This window comes from Bacillus rossius, chromosome 11 (genome assembly GCF_032445375.1).
Source record: "Bacillus rossius redtenbacheri isolate Brsri chromosome 11, Brsri_v3, whole genome shotgun sequence".
Lineage (NCBI taxonomy): Eukaryota > Metazoa > Arthropoda > Insecta > Phasmatodea > Bacillidae > Bacillus > Bacillus rossius.
Window position 1 is genome coordinate 38,787,629 of NC_086338.1, and position 18,150 is coordinate 38,805,778.

The 18,150-nt window shown below is 37.5% G+C and overlaps 1 protein-coding gene across 5 annotated transcripts; it reads left to right on the plus strand.

Moving 5' to 3' along the window:
* Window positions 1-2,304: 2,304 nt before the first annotated feature.
* On the plus strand, window positions 2,305-17,733 carry LOC134536835 (solute carrier family 25 member 35-like). 5 transcript variants are annotated; one of them, XM_063376837.1, is made up of 7 exons: window positions 2,305-3,423; window positions 5,293-5,511; window positions 7,171-7,285; window positions 11,291-11,479; window positions 13,996-14,144; window positions 16,301-16,373; window positions 17,103-17,733. In XM_063376837.1, the coding sequence occupies exons 1-7, from the start codon at window positions 3,049-3,051 to the stop codon at window positions 17,318-17,320; spliced, it is 1,338 nt and encodes a 445-aa protein (XP_063232907.1). In that variant the 5' UTR covers window positions 2,305-3,048; the 3' UTR covers window positions 17,321-17,733. The 5 variants fall into 5 exon arrangements, 3 of the variants coding, with proteins under 3 accessions (XP_063232907.1, XP_063232910.1, XP_063232911.1); XM_063376840.1 differs by having other exon boundaries at window positions 2,306-3,423; window positions 16,301-16,417; window positions 17,103-17,190; XM_063376841.1 differs by lacking the exons at window positions 16,301-16,373; window positions 17,103-17,733 and having other exon boundaries at window positions 2,309-3,423; window positions 14,030-14,138.
* The last annotated feature ends 417 nt before the right edge of the window (window positions 17,734-18,150 follow it).

Here is an 18,150-nt window from a genome sequence, read left to right on the forward strand (position 1 = left end):
CAAACAAGACCTACACGTCACATTGTTACATTCCACTCCGGCAGTATCCAGAAGGCTGTTTAAAGTGAAAAATACTCGGAGATTGGAGTATATTGTTGCTTTATTGTGCAACCCTCGCACAGCCACTGGTGTTACACTTCTCACAACGTAAAACGGTAAATTTAAACATTACTTAGCACTTGCTATCACTCCAGATGAGGTGCACCGAGGTCATTCAGTCTTTGGTAATTAGTAGTAAAATCCTCTTGAGTCGGTCAATACTATATATGCTTGCCTGGCCGAGTTCCATGCCGTGTGAGACATGAGTAAAGAAAGCAGTTATACTCCTACCTCAATGTACCAGGGTATAAATGCAGGGACATAGCCAGTGGGGAGGTCTGTGGGGTCCGGACCCCTCCCTTCAAGGATGCCAAAGAAAAAAACTGGAGACAGAACAAGAATAACTTGGCTACAATAATGTATTTCCTACCCATTATAGCCAGACATGACTCATACACAGAAGCCACTTGAATTACGTTTCCAAGTAGTCTATATTTAGTGCCAGTTTGCACACGTGTTACTGCAACCATGTCTTTCATTATATATTTAATAACATTAATGTATTGTTTTAAGAATAAAGTACTATTAAAAATTATTAACAAAATTTTATTTTCTCAGGCAAAATCTTTACTTAAATTTCTATGATCAAACATTTGGGATCTAAAAGTCTACTCAAGGAATTTAACTGTGACCATTTTCTTTAAAAATTCAATTATACAGAAAATTTACTCATAAATAATTATAAAAGGGATTCATTGGACCCACGCCTTAAAAAAATTCTCGCTGCGGCTCAGACTGAAAGGATTTAGATAGAAAATTAAACTATTGTAAAGTAACATTGGCTATGCTCAAGACGATAGAACTCCAGGGTACTACATTTCCCCCCCGTGTCTCCGGCGACTCTACGTGATGTCTAGATGTGTCCCAGGGACTGAATCGTTATTATGTTCGATGGCACGCGTCGCCTGCTGGCTGCCCCGTGCGGGCCAAAACTATGTAGCCTGTAGGCTAGGTTGGGGCGTGAAGCGCCGCCGTAAATTCACATAAACTCCTCACAGTACTTACGTATGACGTAGAACACTCATCTTGGAGCACTGATTTAATTAAGTTAAATACCTCATGGTAAATTTAGGCCGACCGCGGAACTGTACGTAAAAGGTTGAAAAGATATTACACTATTGAAAACTACATGTTGGTGAAAGCAAAGGTTGAAGGTTCCGCGTTGCGTGCAGGCTGCCGGCCTGGTTGAGCTCTCGAAGGACACTACCCAACGAGCATTTACATTTTTTAAAGGAATTCCCTAAGGGGTTGAACGGGGGTGGCAAACTTTCTACATAGAACCATTATTTTTTTCTTAATGTACGATTTTGAACATATTGAAATCTTACCACACATTTGGGCATGTAACTTTCAACGAAAAAATATAAAAAAAGTTTCAAAATCATAATAATGATACACTACCGGTGTCGCTGCGCGCGACCCCCCTCCCCTGTCAGTCCTCCCGCGGAAACGTGTGAATTTCGCGGGAAACTGAACCGGCCAGGTTCGGGACAAAACGCACAGTGAGACATAATTTTGACAGGACTGAATTATTAATTAATGAAAAATAATGTTTAATAAAACCCTATGGAAAAATACAATTTAAATAATTTGTTGTAGTGCGGCGGAAGGATATGCCACACCCGGCCGGATCCTTCCGCTGGCGCAGCACTCGTTGCATGGCGTTCGCCTCGTCGCACGCACTACCCTTTGCTGCGCGCACGAGCGCGTTCGGTGCACACGCTTTTACAAGACGTTGATGAGGCATAGCGGTCTATGCGACATAGAGGAGCATTGGCGGTCTGCGTCAGTATTACCGCATCATCGCCATGTTGCAACATCCAATACATTGTATAATTGATGCTTCCTAGATTAAAAAGGTGTAAATTCTACAACGTGACTAAATAAGATCAATATATACTGAATCATGGATTCTAAATTCTGCGCACTAACTTATAAAATATTAATGAACGCTAACCTCCGTAGCTTAGTCGGATGCACACCGGATTACGGTGTGAGGGGTCCCGGGTTGTGGACATTTGATTGCTAATGGAAACAGCATTCGACAAAAATTGACCTATGGCCGTTGTGATTCGTGCCGTAGGCCACCCTCCCTAAAAAAACAAATGCTAATGCTTATGAATATGCGATTTACAAATGTCCCTCAGAATTTTCAAAATATTATGCTTTTGTGAACATACATAAGGTCATATTAGTTTTTTACGGTTTTGTTATATTAATTTAATTTTAAAGTTGTAGTTTGACATAAAAAAAATTAAATGCTTTAGTTATGATATAAATTTTACTGTATTGAAACTGGCCAAATCCGCCTGTTATGATTCATTTTTAACAGCTGCAGTGGCAAATTGACTCTAATTGGCACAATCATTTTGTATTGCGCAGTTTTCCCCGCTGGTCTACATACAAATGTAGTTGATGTTTGCAAGGCAATGCATCTGTGAATATGAATGTCCCTCAGAATTTTTCAAAATATTATGCTTTTGTGAACATAATTAAGACCATATTAGTTTTTTACGGTTTTGTTATATTAATTTAATTTTAAAGTTGTAGTTTGACATAAAAAAAATTAAATGCTTTAGTTATGATATAAATTTTACTGTATTGAAACTGGCCAAATCCGCCTGTTATGATTCATGTTTAACAACTGCAGTGGCAAATTGACTCTAATTGGCACAATCATTTTGTATTGCGCAGTTTTCCCCGCTGGTCTACATACAAGTGGTGTAGTTGATGTTTGCAAGGCAATGCATCTGTTGATCTTCAGCGAGTACGAAGGTGAAGGTCTATAATGATTACGCAAACGAAACGGACGTTAGACAGTTTCGTCGCCAGTTGCGTCAGGTGTTAGTACTTATCACAAAAGACCTGTTGACTTCGCGATACACGCATCAAGGCCGCGGGCGCAAGTATGTGCGGTGCTAGGTGCGACACTGTTAGCGTTGTTCAACCATGGAGTTCGTGACCGGTGGCGCGGCGTCCCTGGGCGCCACGGTGTTCACCAACCCTCTGGAGGTGGTCAAGACCCGGCTGCAGCTGCAGGGGGAGCTGCGGGCCAGAGGGATGTACGCCGTGCACTACCGGGGGTTCTTCCACGCCTTCTACGCCGTGGCGAAGGCAGACGGACTGCTGGCCCTGCAGAAGGGCTTGGTGCCGGGGCTGTGGTTCCAGCTCGCGCTCAACGGCACGCGGCTGGGGATGTACCAGGTCGCTGACAACAAGGGGTTGACTCGCAACGAAGCTGGGCGGGTGTCTGTCCCGAAATCCGCACTGACGGGTGCTGTTGCTGGCTGCTTTGGGGCATTTGTTGGAAGCCCATTTTATCTAGTAAGTTCTTTAAAAAAAAGGGGGGGGGGGAGGTAATTATCGGACACCATGGCTTTTTAGAATGGAAAGAAAAAAGATTGGAAAATGTGTTTTTCACACACTACAGACATCCCTAAATTTATCCTAAAGCGATGGTTTCTTAATTCCTACTGGTTTGTGAAATATAACAGTTTAAAGCTTACATTTCAATACCCGTGTTTTCACACTGTAGCCAACTATGGAGAATTAAAAATGTGCTTACTCTTCCGTTTTTATATGTTGAAGGTTATTCCTGGATCCTGAAGGCTGGATTTTCATGGCAAGACCCTGTTGGTTTGATCCTGTGGTACATGATGCTTGCTGTTTGAATTTAGTTTGTCGAAAGATCCTGTTGGCTTAATTCTGTGGTACATGATGCTTACTGTTTTAGGTTAGTACGTTGGTATATCCTGTACGTAGAAAAATATTGTCATAATGAATTGTTATAAGTCGAATAAAAAGGATTCTTTCTTATTTTGTAATTTCTTTCATGTGTAGGATCTGAAATAAAACAAGCATCATGTACCATAGGATCAAGCCAACAGGATCATACCATCAAATTATTAGCTAAATGTAAAAAAATTACTTTTTTCCTAAGGTAGTAAAGTTTCGCAATCGTTGAAGTGATAAAATTAAATTGAAAAGTTTGGTGAGGGTAAGTCAGATGGTTTATACAAAATTATACATTTTACGCATATGTTAGGAATATTGATGAAGTTATCAACAAGGCGGTGCTGAAGTAATCACGACGAGTACGTTCTTAGGATACAAGCATGGGAAAATTGTCTTTCGGGCAGGGTAGATTCACATGCTTGTTTTGCACAATATTGTTATTGACAAAATTTACAGTAGAGTACCAAAAATATTTTCGGAATCATGTTCACAACTTGAATAGGTAGGATTGAAGTATTCTTTATGATACCTGGGATGTTAAAATCAATTTGAAAATATAGTTAAATTATGTTAAGTGGTATCGCAAAATAAATGTACCAGAACAGGTGGGATAATAGTATACAATATGATACGGTGTTAAATATAAATATATATTTTGTGTCGTGTTCTATACTGGAGGGGTGATGGGGGTGATCTCAAACCCCATCCTCATAACCCTCATAACTTAAAATAATAAAGATATAAGAGAATTCTTAAAATTACTTTTCAACATGTCATGCGTTATAACCCCCAGTTCTGAAGGTTGTGTGGTGTACCCAAGGGTCTCCTTAAACGTTTGCACCAAGCCGAATGTTGTACCATTGTCTAGTTTAATTTTTTATATCAATATTACACTGTTTTCAAATTCGAATCTCAGTTTCCAATATTATTTATCCTAATTAAACATTTATATTTTTATTTAATTTTGAAGATATGACTTGCAAACCATTTCATTAACATGTCTAAGTTCATGAACATGCATATATAATTTTTTTTCCTATTTTATATACATTAATTTAAGGAATTGACTTAGCCTGTTGTTGCGCGAACGAATTTCTGGGTTTTTAAGGTGTGTACGATAATTATGGTACAATCCGGTAATTTTTCTGATTCGAATCTAACTTATCCTCAGTGTTAAACTGGCCCAACGAGCTATTACTTTTACAAAATTTCTGACTGTCCATTTAACTGGGAGGTTAACCCTCCAGTCATATGTGTTCCCCCCCCCCCCCCCCCCCGCTCCAATCGACACTCCCGAAATTCGAAGCTAAGTTCACTCCTGCGTGTCCCATGTCGTTTTGTAAGAATATTCATCTGGCCGAACGTAACGGGGCGGTATGGAGCGCAGTGTGGGGGTGGGGTTGGTGACTCGGCTCGTGGCTCGTGGAGCTCGTGGCTCGGAGACGTCCCGCGTTGCAGGTGAAGACTCACCTGCAGGCCCGAGCAGCCGGCGCCGTGGCGGTCGGCTTCCAGCACAGGCACGCCAACATGGTGCAGGGGCTCCGGGAGATCTACGGGCAGCACAGCGTGCTGGGGCTGTGGAGGGGGGCCGTGGCGGCCATGTACCGCGTCTCCGTGGGCTCCACCGTGCAGCTCGCCGTGTTGAGCTTCTCCAAGCAGTGGCTCGAAGGATACACGGTCAGTGGCACGTGTGTTATAGTTATTGCGTTGTAAGTCCGTTAGGCGGATTCGGCCAGAGAGTTACAACATTCCCGATGATTAATACCAACTCATAATTATTATCTTCGAAAGAATCCTTTACAAAACCCAAAATTTCTTCACAAATGGTAAATATGACTTATCGGTAAAAGCTGTGTGGTCAGTTGACTACTGCTTGCATCTGACTCAGCCCAGGCTAGCTAGGAAATGACAAATATTAATAGCTATTAATGCTTGATACATGTGATTACACTAAGTGACTAAGTATTAAAATAGTAAAGAAACACTAACCAGTATTCTCATTAGCCCTTCATTCAACTGTTCATAAAACATAACCAATGGCTTGCTTAAACTAAGACTTCTGAATTCTCTAACATTTACAAGTGAACAACTCGTCTTAACACTTATCACATGAAGCGGCACTTCCAAAACCTAAAAATCAAACACTACATAATGTCAGGAATGTTTGATGTTTCTATGAAACATTTCCTTAAGAATAAAAGATACTGACTCATCACTGGGAAATACAGCTTGAATTTACAATGTTACTCCCATTTTGAACTGATGGTCAATGCCAGAGGGATGTTTTGGCAGCTTCCGGACCCGCCTGCATCACACTCCTCTTCCTGCAGGCTGGGACCCAGCCTGGGACGCTGCCTCTGGATTCGTCCCGTTGGCTCCTGGGAAAGCTTGATTAGTGGTTACTTGCCTGGTCACCCCGACTTGTTTGTAGCTCTCATTGCCTTCATCACCCAGATACCTCGGTAGGAGAGTTTTGGTTCGCCCTGCGTTGATGTGGGTTGGTCTTTGTCAGGTGTCACCTCAGCCTCTTCTCATAGCCACCAATGAACAGCACCTCCACGGGATGTTCCTTTGTTATCCAATCTGGAACATTCACTCAACAAGTCACGAGTTGTCCTTACTCTCGGGCTGCAAGCGTGGCTTCAGCTTAGACTAGCCTTGTCGACCTGTTCGGTAGCAGACCGAACAGTACTTGCTTCTTGGGGTTTCTTCCGCGGTATTACTCTTGGCTCGTGACGGTGAGGATTCCTCCCGCAGATTGTTTCACTGAGAGTACATGTAGTCGACTTGCACATTGACCCTCTGTAATACTTGCTGGACTCAGTCGCTATGGACTTGAACCCGTGACCCAGTCTGCTTGGTCATCAGTTGAGCCTATGACATATGTAACAACTAATGACCTCACCTTATTTCATGTGAACCCCATATCCGGGTCTCCTTGTCTTCTGAGGTCGTGTCTATTCCACTCGTGACTCCCTGCACATCTGCCCAAGACCTTATATATCTTCTTGAGCATATTGCTTCCATTTGTTCTGGAATTGCTGATATTTTTCCTTTGCCTGATAGGTCACTCGTTCCACAACATTTTTTGCTAGCTTCACTGACTTCCACTTGCTCACATTCTCTCTGTATAATATTAGTACAAATTAAACTTCACAAATGCTTACATTTTTTTAATATTATATTTTTTGGTATTGTGATCAAGATAGTTTTTGAGTCTTGTTATTTATTCCACTGTGTTTTCAGTCTCTGTGGTCATCTGTGGTATGGTTACTTGTGCATCAACTTGTTTATACCTGCCTCTGTTCGGAATGTAACATTGTTTTTGTGTTACAGGTATTCAGAGAATATGTGCTGTTGAAAACATCGGCAGCTAGCTTAGCGAGTGGTACATCAATGACTGTCTTCATGACACCCTTTGATGTTGTATCAACACGTATGTACAATCAAGGTGAGTCCTGCTGTCACATTCTTGGAAACCACAAATAATTTTTTTAAACTTTCTACCATTTACCATAATGTTTTGGCTTCAACTTTCCAGAGGTTATGTTCCCAGATGTCCATGAAACCAGCAATTAACATCATTGTTTGTAGGTTATACATGATACATTGATACAGGTTGCCTCAAAGGTTGGCAGTTCAAAAATTTTTAGGGTAATCGTGAAAAGTCAAGAAAACATATATACTCCACTGGATTATAATTATTTCTTTTGGGGAGTTGGTGAGGCAGTGTATACATTTCTTTAGTACCATTTTATTGAGTAGATGTATGCCATTCAAAATGATTTAAAATTCCTTTTAAAATAATTGAATGGTTGTCAATCATGGATTTATTATAAATTTCAAATTTTTTTATGCAAATCAGTTTAACAAGAACATTACATTGCTGTAAATCATAACTTTCACTCATTTATTGTATTCTCGAGAAACAAAAAAGGGATGGAAAAGACAGGAACCTGGAACAGATACACTACTAAAATCTGAGAACTGCGGCTGTTTAACATTGAGTTTATCGCGTGTGTGTAGAATCAAAGTAAAACAGAAAGTAGTTGCTAAAAGTTTCTATAGAAATATTGTTTAATGTTGTTGAAAATGTGGTGCTTTCTGCATCAGTTAAATTACACTAAACACAACAATTGATGTGCTTCATAAATCCAAAGACGAACATGGTTTAGTGTCAGTAATTACACACATGCTGACCATCTAGGAAGCAAGGCTTAGTTGGCCGTCTGTGACTACAGTAGAACCCTGTTATAATGTTCCTGCATATAATGTTTTCCTGCTTATAATGTCATATTTTTAAAGTCCCAATATTTCTCCCATAAGGACAATGTATTTATTTCCTGCATATAACGTTCATAAATAGTGTAATTTCCTGCTTATAATGTTTGCTTTCTAACATTCAATAAATGGGGGAAAAAAATGTCTTAAAACCAAATTATTCCAACACTTACGATAAAAAGTTTCCTTTATGTATGTTTATGTTTACAATCACTGCCATACAATACATGAAGTTTGTTAAAATACAATTTTATGCAATATACTGAAGGTACACAATGTTCATAGTTACGTGTCAGTTGGCACCCTTAGTCAACTCTTCTCTTCCTTGCCATTCCAGTGGGTATTCAGATGCACGTACATAGTCCTGCGATATTTAAGTTGCCAACCATTGAGCGTGGGCATAACTAAAAGTGTTTTCTATTGCTTACAAATAATTTTTTTTTTCATTCATACATAGGAATCACAAAATTAAACATTTTCAGGTGGTGAAGGAGTAGACGTTCTCACTCTTAATGTTGTCATCATGAATCGTGAGACAATTTTACAAAAAATGTGGCAGTGTATCTTTAAAGACAAACAAAATTTAACCAGGGAACAAGACAAAGTTGAAAAATTGTTGGCTTGTTTCAGAAAATTCATGTATCAAGTATATTATCTTTGGTTTTAACATTAAAGTTGTTTACATAGCTTGGTGAGTCCATTGGTACAAAGCTCGAACATTGTTAAGTGCTAAATTGAGATATCCTTCTTATAACGTTTTCCTGCTTATAATGTTGTTTTCTTCGGCTCCCTTGAAAAACATTATAACAGGGTTCTACTGTATTGCTTGGAACCAATGATGTGTCACATCATTGGCGATGGTGACAGCGATGGCTAGTTTTGCTAAGGGTAAAATGGTATGCAATTTATTTGTTTTTTCAATTTGCTAAATAAAATTTGACTACTTGTTTTCGTTTTGTTGGCTGGTTAAGACTCGATTTTGCATATGTCACTAAGGGCATAAGATTTGAATTTAAAAGAAATCAGGAATGCTAAAACTTTTATCCAGAAAAACTGTGTACAATCCGGGAATTTCAAAATTCTAGTTTGGTAGACAACCATGAATAATTTTTCTGTAGTCACCCACAGGTAACTTTTACTCCTAAATAGTGTGACAGTATACACTGTACTCTTTATTTGTGAGCAAAGCAACAAAACGTGTCCTTCGTTTGGAGAATTTGGGATACTTTGAGTGAGGGTGAGGGGCATTGAGTTATCATTATCATTCACCATCCATGTACTAGAGGCGAGGCAGTCGGCCAGCGCGGCGGTTAGCGGGGGGTCAGGGGAGACCCCACATCCCGGACAGGTAGCATCTGTTGTATTAGAGCGGCGCCTGTCTCTCCCTCGGCGCATTTCCAGAACCCTGTGTGTGTGAAGTGGCGTAACTAGGACACCATTGTTTTGGAGCTTCAAGTCGACCTTGATGACGCAATACTTGGAAGGGGGCTGAGGGCAGGGGCGTAGCCGGGGGAGGGGGGTTTATGGGTTCTACCCCCCCCCCCCCCCCCCCCCTAGCCCCAATTATTTTTTCTTATCTGAAAGCAGGTTTGCTAAAAGCCTGGGTGTCTTACTGCTATCACCGGCCACTGCACTGGAGGGGAAGAGTAAGAGAGCCCTACTGATTCTCCTTCCCTTCCCCTACCCCTGTCGCGAGCAGAAGCTATAAGGTTGTGACGCCGTGACGGGTCCCAAGGTTTCAAATATCTTACACCTATTGTATTTAACCAGCGCGGTAATTATAAGCAGGTGTTGACTGGGCTTCCAAAAGTGTAAGGATCACTGTGTGTGTATATAGAATTGAGACGATGACATGGTGTCATGTAACTCTTCAAGCTAAAGCTAATTGTTTCCAGGAATAGATCAGTTCTGCCGAAACCCAACCCTTTTTATTCCTTTTTTTTTTGTATTGTCAAGCTTCGAGCATGATTTATGATTTTGAGTGGACGTAAACAAGGCACTTGGATTGATAAAAATATCTTTTATTAATTTCTTACTTCATCACTCAAACAATTTTTTTTATTAAAAAATTAATAATATTTTTACCATTACAATATTTAAAGTTAAGTACCAAAAACTTCTAAAATAGCACTATTTTACACTTAAAATCCAAATTTTTTTCCCCCGGACTCACCCGTTTTAATTAGGGGGGGGGGGGGGGAGAGAGAGAGAGAGAGAGACCATGCTTCTAAACCTCCCACATGCACAAATCCTGGCTACGCCACTGCCTGAGGGGTGTATTAGATGATGCCGGTCTGTGAAGTGAGGAGTGACAGAGGTTGGTGATGACCCCGGCGGGAGCTTGAGATTAATGAATCCTCCGAGTGAAGAGGATGAGTGACCTCTTGGCAAACAATAACCGGGCGACGAGTATGTGTATGAAGGTTGGTGCATCGGGCCTGTGTCGCGGCTAGGAGGAGTGAGTAGTGCGAGGCAATGTGCTTGGACAGAGGTGCGTGGTAAGAGACGAGAGGTAGAGAGAACCACTGTCGAGCCGAGCTCCAGTCGGGAGAGTGAATAGTCGACTTATTAAAAGTGTGATTATTTTGTTATAATTTAATAGTATAATTATAATATTTAATGGTGTAAATATTAGGTAATAAATATAACTGCAACCAAATAATTCTATTCCACCAACTTGTGTATAACAAAGCTACACCTTTATGTTCTAACTTTGCAGATAATGTTGTATCTCGTTGGATAAAATAAAGGTTTTTGATCAACTGGTTGGAATCCTGGTATATTTTAAAATCATCTAACTTCTTGAGTACCTACAAAATTTCTTTAAAATATTTGAAGAGGAAACCCCAAATTATTCAAGTGTTGCAAGGTTACTGCCAGCATAGTTTGAGGTTTAAAACTGTTTTTAACTGTAAAATGTTTTGTTGAAATTAGATACTTCTGAAACTAGGTTTTTGTACTCGAGAATGGGAGGTGTTATAGTGAATTTTATACTACAATAATAGTCTCCAAGGTAGCCATTATATGGAAACAAGTTTACTATACTTTTGTTTAGGATAAATTAAAAATTTTTTTATATGATTCCTTTTTTTTTTTGTTGTGATTTACTACGGTGTTCCCAACTCTGGTCGAATGGGCGGATTGGTTGAACCTGTTGTGTGCTGGTGCTTGCCAGGGGTGGATGCGGAGGGCCGAGGACTGCTCTACAAGAGCGTGGGAGACTGCTTCGTGAAGATCTGGCGCAGCGAGGGCCTCCACGGCCTCTACAAGGGCTTCGTGCCGAGCTGCGCCCGCGTCGTCCCGCACTCCGTGCTCAGCTTGGTGTTCTGGGACGCGCTCAAAGACCTGGAGAAGAGCGTTCGCCGTAAGCATGCCTCGTGCTCGGGCAGAACCAGTTGAGAATGTGCACACTAGTAGATGAGTGTGTGCGTGCATCGACAACATTGTTTACAGCCAGTATTATGAGACACTATTCCTGTGCATGGAAGCTAATAACAGGTAACTTGTTCTTTGATGTTTCATATGTAACAAAATATAAAGGTGTTTTTCAAAACCGTATTGGAAAATTTGCACCATATATCGGTCAAAATGTAACGGGTTTGGTGAAATAAGTTTCATGAAAAATTTTAGTGTTATTTTCTTGAAATGTGATATCTTGATGAATAAACACAATTGATTAAAAAATATTAGTAATAACACTAAAATCTCCTGTTATAAAAATCAAATTAAGCTGATAAAAAACAATAACATTTTGTACTAAACTGTCCTATCTATTTCAACAAAAATGAGGACCTCGAAACACAACCCGTGGCTATGATGATTACTTATCACTGTTGCAAATGGATCTATGTGTTAGTCCTTAGTCACACTAAAAACATTTGTTAATCAATTTTTCAAATTAAATTTTTTCAGGACTATGTATGAAACAAAGAATATTTTCCTGTGCATTTACAGAAATGTATATAGTGAAGAAACTACAAACATGATAGGTTTTAAACTTTTTCAAAAATATAATGCTTCATTTATGTTCTAAACCTTTACTGCATTTCGTATCACACATTACAACTTTTACCATGAAAATTTTTCACATGAATATAGGTATTTTCATGTTTGTCAAACATTCAATGTGAATCTTTTTTTTTCTTGTTGTTTTGGTATGTAACCATGTGTTATTTTGGAACTTAATTGTTAGACTGTGTGGTGATACTGTTGAATAGTTTTTTTTAAAACAAACATTAGTGAATTCATGCACATGATCAAAAACACACCATTTTAGCAATTCAAACTCAAAACAGAGATGTAACAATGAAATAAAGGTTCAGAATTCTAGAGAAAATTAGCTGTAAATGTTTGTTTTTTTTTGGATCTAAAATACTGTTTGTGTGGCTGCTGTATAAAAACAAAATTGATAAACAACTAGGGCTTAAATTGTACATAATCTCATTTGTAGCTATTTTGCAAATAAAGCAGTTTTAATTTTTTTTTTTGTTAAATGTTTTGGTTTTCAATATCCTCTCTGTGTATTACTAACGCCATCTTATAATTTGTAAGAGCTGTGCAATTACACGTTTTTGCCGATGTGTTGTGCCAATAATCTGATATTGCTTCTTTCGATATGCTGGTACCGAATAAATGTACCATTCGATAAAATAAAGTTCCAGAAGTAACCAAAGTGTGAGTTTGAGGGTGTGTGGTTTTCTTTTGGGTTAACAAGGGAGGGGGAAGCAGTGTAGAAGTTTTGAGAAAGGAAGAAGCACTAGTAGTAGGAAGTAGAGATGGTAGGAAGGGCAGTCAGACTAAACAAAGGAAGTTATTACCATGTACTGCTTAAAAGATGAAGTTTGTTTATTTTTACTGTGTGTAAGTGCCGTAGTATAGTTACCATTTATTTTTGTGCAGTTTGTACTCTGTAGCATTAATGTACCCATGTTACCTAATTTTTTGAAAAATATTTTATGGATATTTTTGAATAAACATAAACATTTATTTAGACTAATTAAAAAAAAAATGCTACAGATTAATGAGTCAATCACATTGAAATAATATTTTTACGGCATTAAATAGTTTGATTTTTTAGAAAATAAAAACTTATTTATAGAAAATTTGTAAATTCACGAGTTAAAGAGAATTTCACACATCTCTATGATTATGATGTATTAAAACAAGTTTTTTTCAACCTTTTTTTTCCATGCCAGATGTGTATTTATGAGGAAGTGAAGGCACACTGAGATAAGAGTCGTTTCAGGTTGAGTCCCAGTCAAAAGAAGCTGGTCATGTTTTGGCCATCAATGGCATGCACAAAATTAAAACAGGGCAGGGTTGTATACATTTGATCTATACGGATCTATACGGATCTAGTTCTGATTTTAAACAGTAAAAATACAGAGAGGCAGAATATGCAGATGTGCAGCATGTGAAAACCATGCAGTGTGAAGCTGTTACAACTTACCTCTCTCTCTCCTTTATGTTGTGTATCCTAACAAAATCAATTTGAATCTTAGCTGCTTAAATTTCAAGACTTGTTAATGGTATCCCTACAAATAAATACGGTACTTAAGTTCCCAGAAAAAAGTGTATCAAAATAAAAAGTGCAGTGAACAGCTGTGAACAATTATGTTGCGGCAGCCACATGTTAGATGGTGGTGTCGAATATCAGCAGAAGTGCCTATACTACTAGATATGAGCATTAGCAGTTTATGAACGGTAAAATTCAGCACAGCTATATTATTTATATTTAAAATATAAATGAAAAATAAGTATAATTTTTATCACAATCTTAGTGTAAATAAAGTTGATAACTAAGTGCATTAGGCTTATTTTACTAGGATTGAGTTTTTTTTAGGTATGTATTGTGATTTTCTGTAAATATTTTCATGCTAGGCTCCTATGGCGGACAAAAAATGTCACATTCCAGGGGGCAGGCATGCAGGAAGGTAGCGACTGGGGTTGATGACAGCAGCAACGCGAAGACTCGTCATAAACACCTAGACAGAATGGATGTGCTGCCGTATATTCTTTGCAGCGATCAGGTAAGTCGACAAAAAGATAGCCATCCTGTAAACCAGAGCAGCAGTGTTAGTCTTCAAAAGTGGCTCTGTGTCATGTGACACTCACTGTTCACGATAAGGCAAGACTTTTTGACAGGTGCTACAGCTAACATTACTTTAAGGGGCCCGTCTAGTAAGGGGTGTATTTGTTTCAGTGAGGCGGGATGGTGAGAACGATGCTCACAGGTGCAAATAGTGCGGTATCCTCTCTTTAAGTGCAAGGCTGTGGACTGGCGTTCAGTCTTCTCATCATGCGTAGGGCAACTATTAAATTTGAGCGGTAACCATAACATTATACTGCAGAGAAATGAAGATAAAGGTTGTTACAACCCAGACCTCCCTGCTAGCTCAAACTTGGCCTGAATTGCACATGCATAAAAACACTTGAAGAATTTGTTGGGTTAGAAAATACTGTTCTACTTTCGTTAAAACGTTGCTCTAAATGATTCATGATGAAAATAAAGTCTCTCAAGAACAAAGCCTGATTTATACTGCTTTTTATTATCCTTTACCGAAAATTTACATAAACAAAAGTCAACATGTGTGGTAGAAAACCTCGGATGATATGGTTAGGGACAAATCTGATTGGTGAATTGGGATAAAACAGAAATAACACCAGAAAGTATGTCAATACACCATGTAACAACAAAATGCAATTGAAAACACCATAAAGAACCAAAATGAAATATTAGCATTTTTAATCAGAAGTTATCTCAAAACACAATATAATTTTTTAATATATTAAATTCAGTGTCATTTATTTGTCATGAAGTTTGTACCAAAATGTATGTACTAAAGAGATTGGAAAGAATATTACTTTTTTTGATCTTGCTACTGTTCATTAATAACATAATAACTCATTATTACATTACAATTTTGGTACATCCTTCAAACATACAAATACTTTCAGATTTAATTTGCTGTTTATAGTTAGACATGATTATTAAAAATGGTTGTATTGGAAAATTTTCACTATATATCGGTCAAAATGTAACGGGTTTTATGAAAAATTTTTGTGTCATTTTCTTGAAATATGCTTGAAATATGCATGAATAAACACAATTGATAAAAAATATAAGTAATAACACTAAAATCTCCTGTTATATAAACCAAATTAAGCTGATAAAAAACAATAACATTTTGTACTAAACTATCCTATCTATGACAGTGTAGGACTGTAGGCGAGATTGTTGCTAAAAATGTCTCCAGCAGTTGCTTGGTAGTGAATTGAGTTCTTAGTAGTGTTTGGAAGATGTAAGTATTATCGAATATGCCTAAGCTGCATACTAAGTGTCTAGTACCATCTATTTGACAAATTTTAAGTTGATTTTTTGGTGTTTAAACACTAAAGAATATATATAGAATGTATTTAATATGTATTTGCAACAGACTAAGAAAGCCACACATAATTACAAAAAAATTAAAACAATATCATTTAAAAAGTTACCATAGAACTCCAAATAGATTTCAATTAAAAAAACAAAAGATATTATATGACTGCAAAAATCTTGCTCTGAATTGTGTTTCTGTAGTTAAGAAAATGCTTAATAAGAGATGCCTCCTTCTCTGTTTTGTATACACCTCATCCCTAAAAAGGTACAATTTAAATCTCTTATTTCTCTTAGATTGTCTATATAAAAATATATATTTCATAGTTGTCAGCACTTATTTATCATTGTAAATGTCATGTACATTGTAGAGAATGTAATTTTACTGCTATGTAGTACTTTTGAAATTAAAGAAAACAACTTTTTTCTCCTGCATTTCAAAAAGCTAAGAAGAAAAAAAAAATACAAGAATTTATTAAATTGAGGGGGACTCTAACAAAATTTTAGTGATAATTCTTAGACCTCATAAAATACTGTTAAATTACAGTAAAGTAAAATTAAGTTTAAAAAAAAAAAAGATATTAACTACTTTAATATTTTTGTAAATGCTTGAATGACATTCTGAAATTTCGTGATTCAAAAATTATAGCAATGTAAATTTGAATGTCTCTCATGATTTTTGTTTTAGTACAAATTTTTGTAAGGAACATGAGTTTGAATTCATGTGAGAGATATGATTTATTATTATATTGTTTCTGTGCCTGAAATAATTTATGATTCATAATGATTTTGTGATTTGTCTTTCTTCAGGTACCAGAGCTCCTGAGGTTCTCAAGGCAGGGTGATCCCGCAATGGTTGTCCACTGCCTTCCACAGCTTAAAGGTGAAGAGACAACACTCGGGATGTCCTGACAACAAGATTAAATGGTAGTCAGTAACAGTAAAATCAAAATTTTTCATAAATTATGTACAGTAGAGTATCGTTTATCGGGACATTCAAACACCGGCTTATTCTAAATAACTGATATATTTTAGGAACAACTTCAATTAATCAATTTATGGTAATTTATTTTGATGGCCGTGTTTGGACTTGTAAATATTGTGTGTAATTTAGTGTATAGTGTTTGAAACATTTGAATTTTGATCTTCCCGTGCTGCTTGCTAGCAGCGCCAAGTTTTTCAAGTTGGCTGCCTGCCAAGGTGGGTAGCCCTGCAGCTTCCGGCAATGAAGCAACAGTTGTTGTTGAACCATCATGGCCGTAAGTTGTGCTATCGTGCACGCTTGCTGCCAATCGAGTTGTTTGCAAGTACATCATCATTAATTGTATCGTTTTTATCTGGATTTTACAGTCTCTTACTGCTTTTATGTAACGGAGAGACAAAATTTGTGACGAAGCATAAAATATTGTAGAGTTACAGGAACAGCCCATTTATAAAATTAAATAATCAATGTCATATATGTGATACCAAGCAATAAAGCAGTGCTTTTATAGCCCTTTCCCATATCTTTGCTCCCAAACACATTGTCTTGAAGCTTTCTTGGGGTGAAGGGTGTGCAATGTACGAGAACAGGCAAAGCACAGGCGAGAGAGTCATTGTGTTGTCTTTGCAGGTGAGCCGTTGCCTGGATGGAGACAGCCGTGCTACCGCCTGGCCGTGCCCAGGACTCCACACGGGGCGTGCTTCCCAGGGGAATGTAGCCCCGGACTCGTGTTTCCCGGCCCCAGCAGGGCGACGGCTGCCACGGAAATTATAACAACTATGACAATAACTTCAACAGTGATTTCGACGAAAATTACTGAGCAGCCTTGCAGTGCTACGCCATGTTAAGGTGTTCAGACACCAGTGTGCAATTCTGAATGGAGATATTGTAAGAATGTCGATTGTACATAACCTCGCAGTTTTGTCATCCTTGAAAATAACTTTTTTTTTTTAAATTAAAAAAAAATTGTATTACAAAAATATTGAAACAGTGTTATTTATTTTTAAGCACTTACCAACATTTTTTTTGTCAAAGCCATGTCCAAATAAACATACACAAATTCTTGTGACAAACAACTTCCTAAAAGGTAATTAATAATTTAGTGTGGTTTTAATAATAATTTTCTAATGTACACTCTGCTTATATAACTTGTGAGTTGTATTTTAATGTAAAATTATTTAAGAACATATTTATAGACTGTTACTGTTCATTATAAAATGTAAAAGGAAGTCGTGTAAAATAAAGGAAATTACTTAATGCATTATACTTCTTGATTATTTAGTATTTTGTTACTAGGGACAAGATTTTATGGTTTTATTTTTAAGTTAATTTCATTTTTAAAACAGAAAATTTTGGTGTTATTGTTTTTATTTTTATACATTGTCTTTATTAAAAAAAAACTATTGTTCAACAAATATGAAACACAAATGTTCTTTGTGTGTACTTATTCCACCAAAATAGTCTCATTTTGACTGACTCTTGATTATACAATAACATATTTAGTAATAAAATAATCTTGTTTAGAACAGAACCACTAAAAATAAATAAATTAAGAAAATTTTTGTGTAACTGAAAAATGTGTCAACATCATTAACATAAAAATAGTGAGTGTTGCTAGATCAAACAATGAATTATATATACAATGTACAAAATTCATGCTAAATAAATTACATTCAAT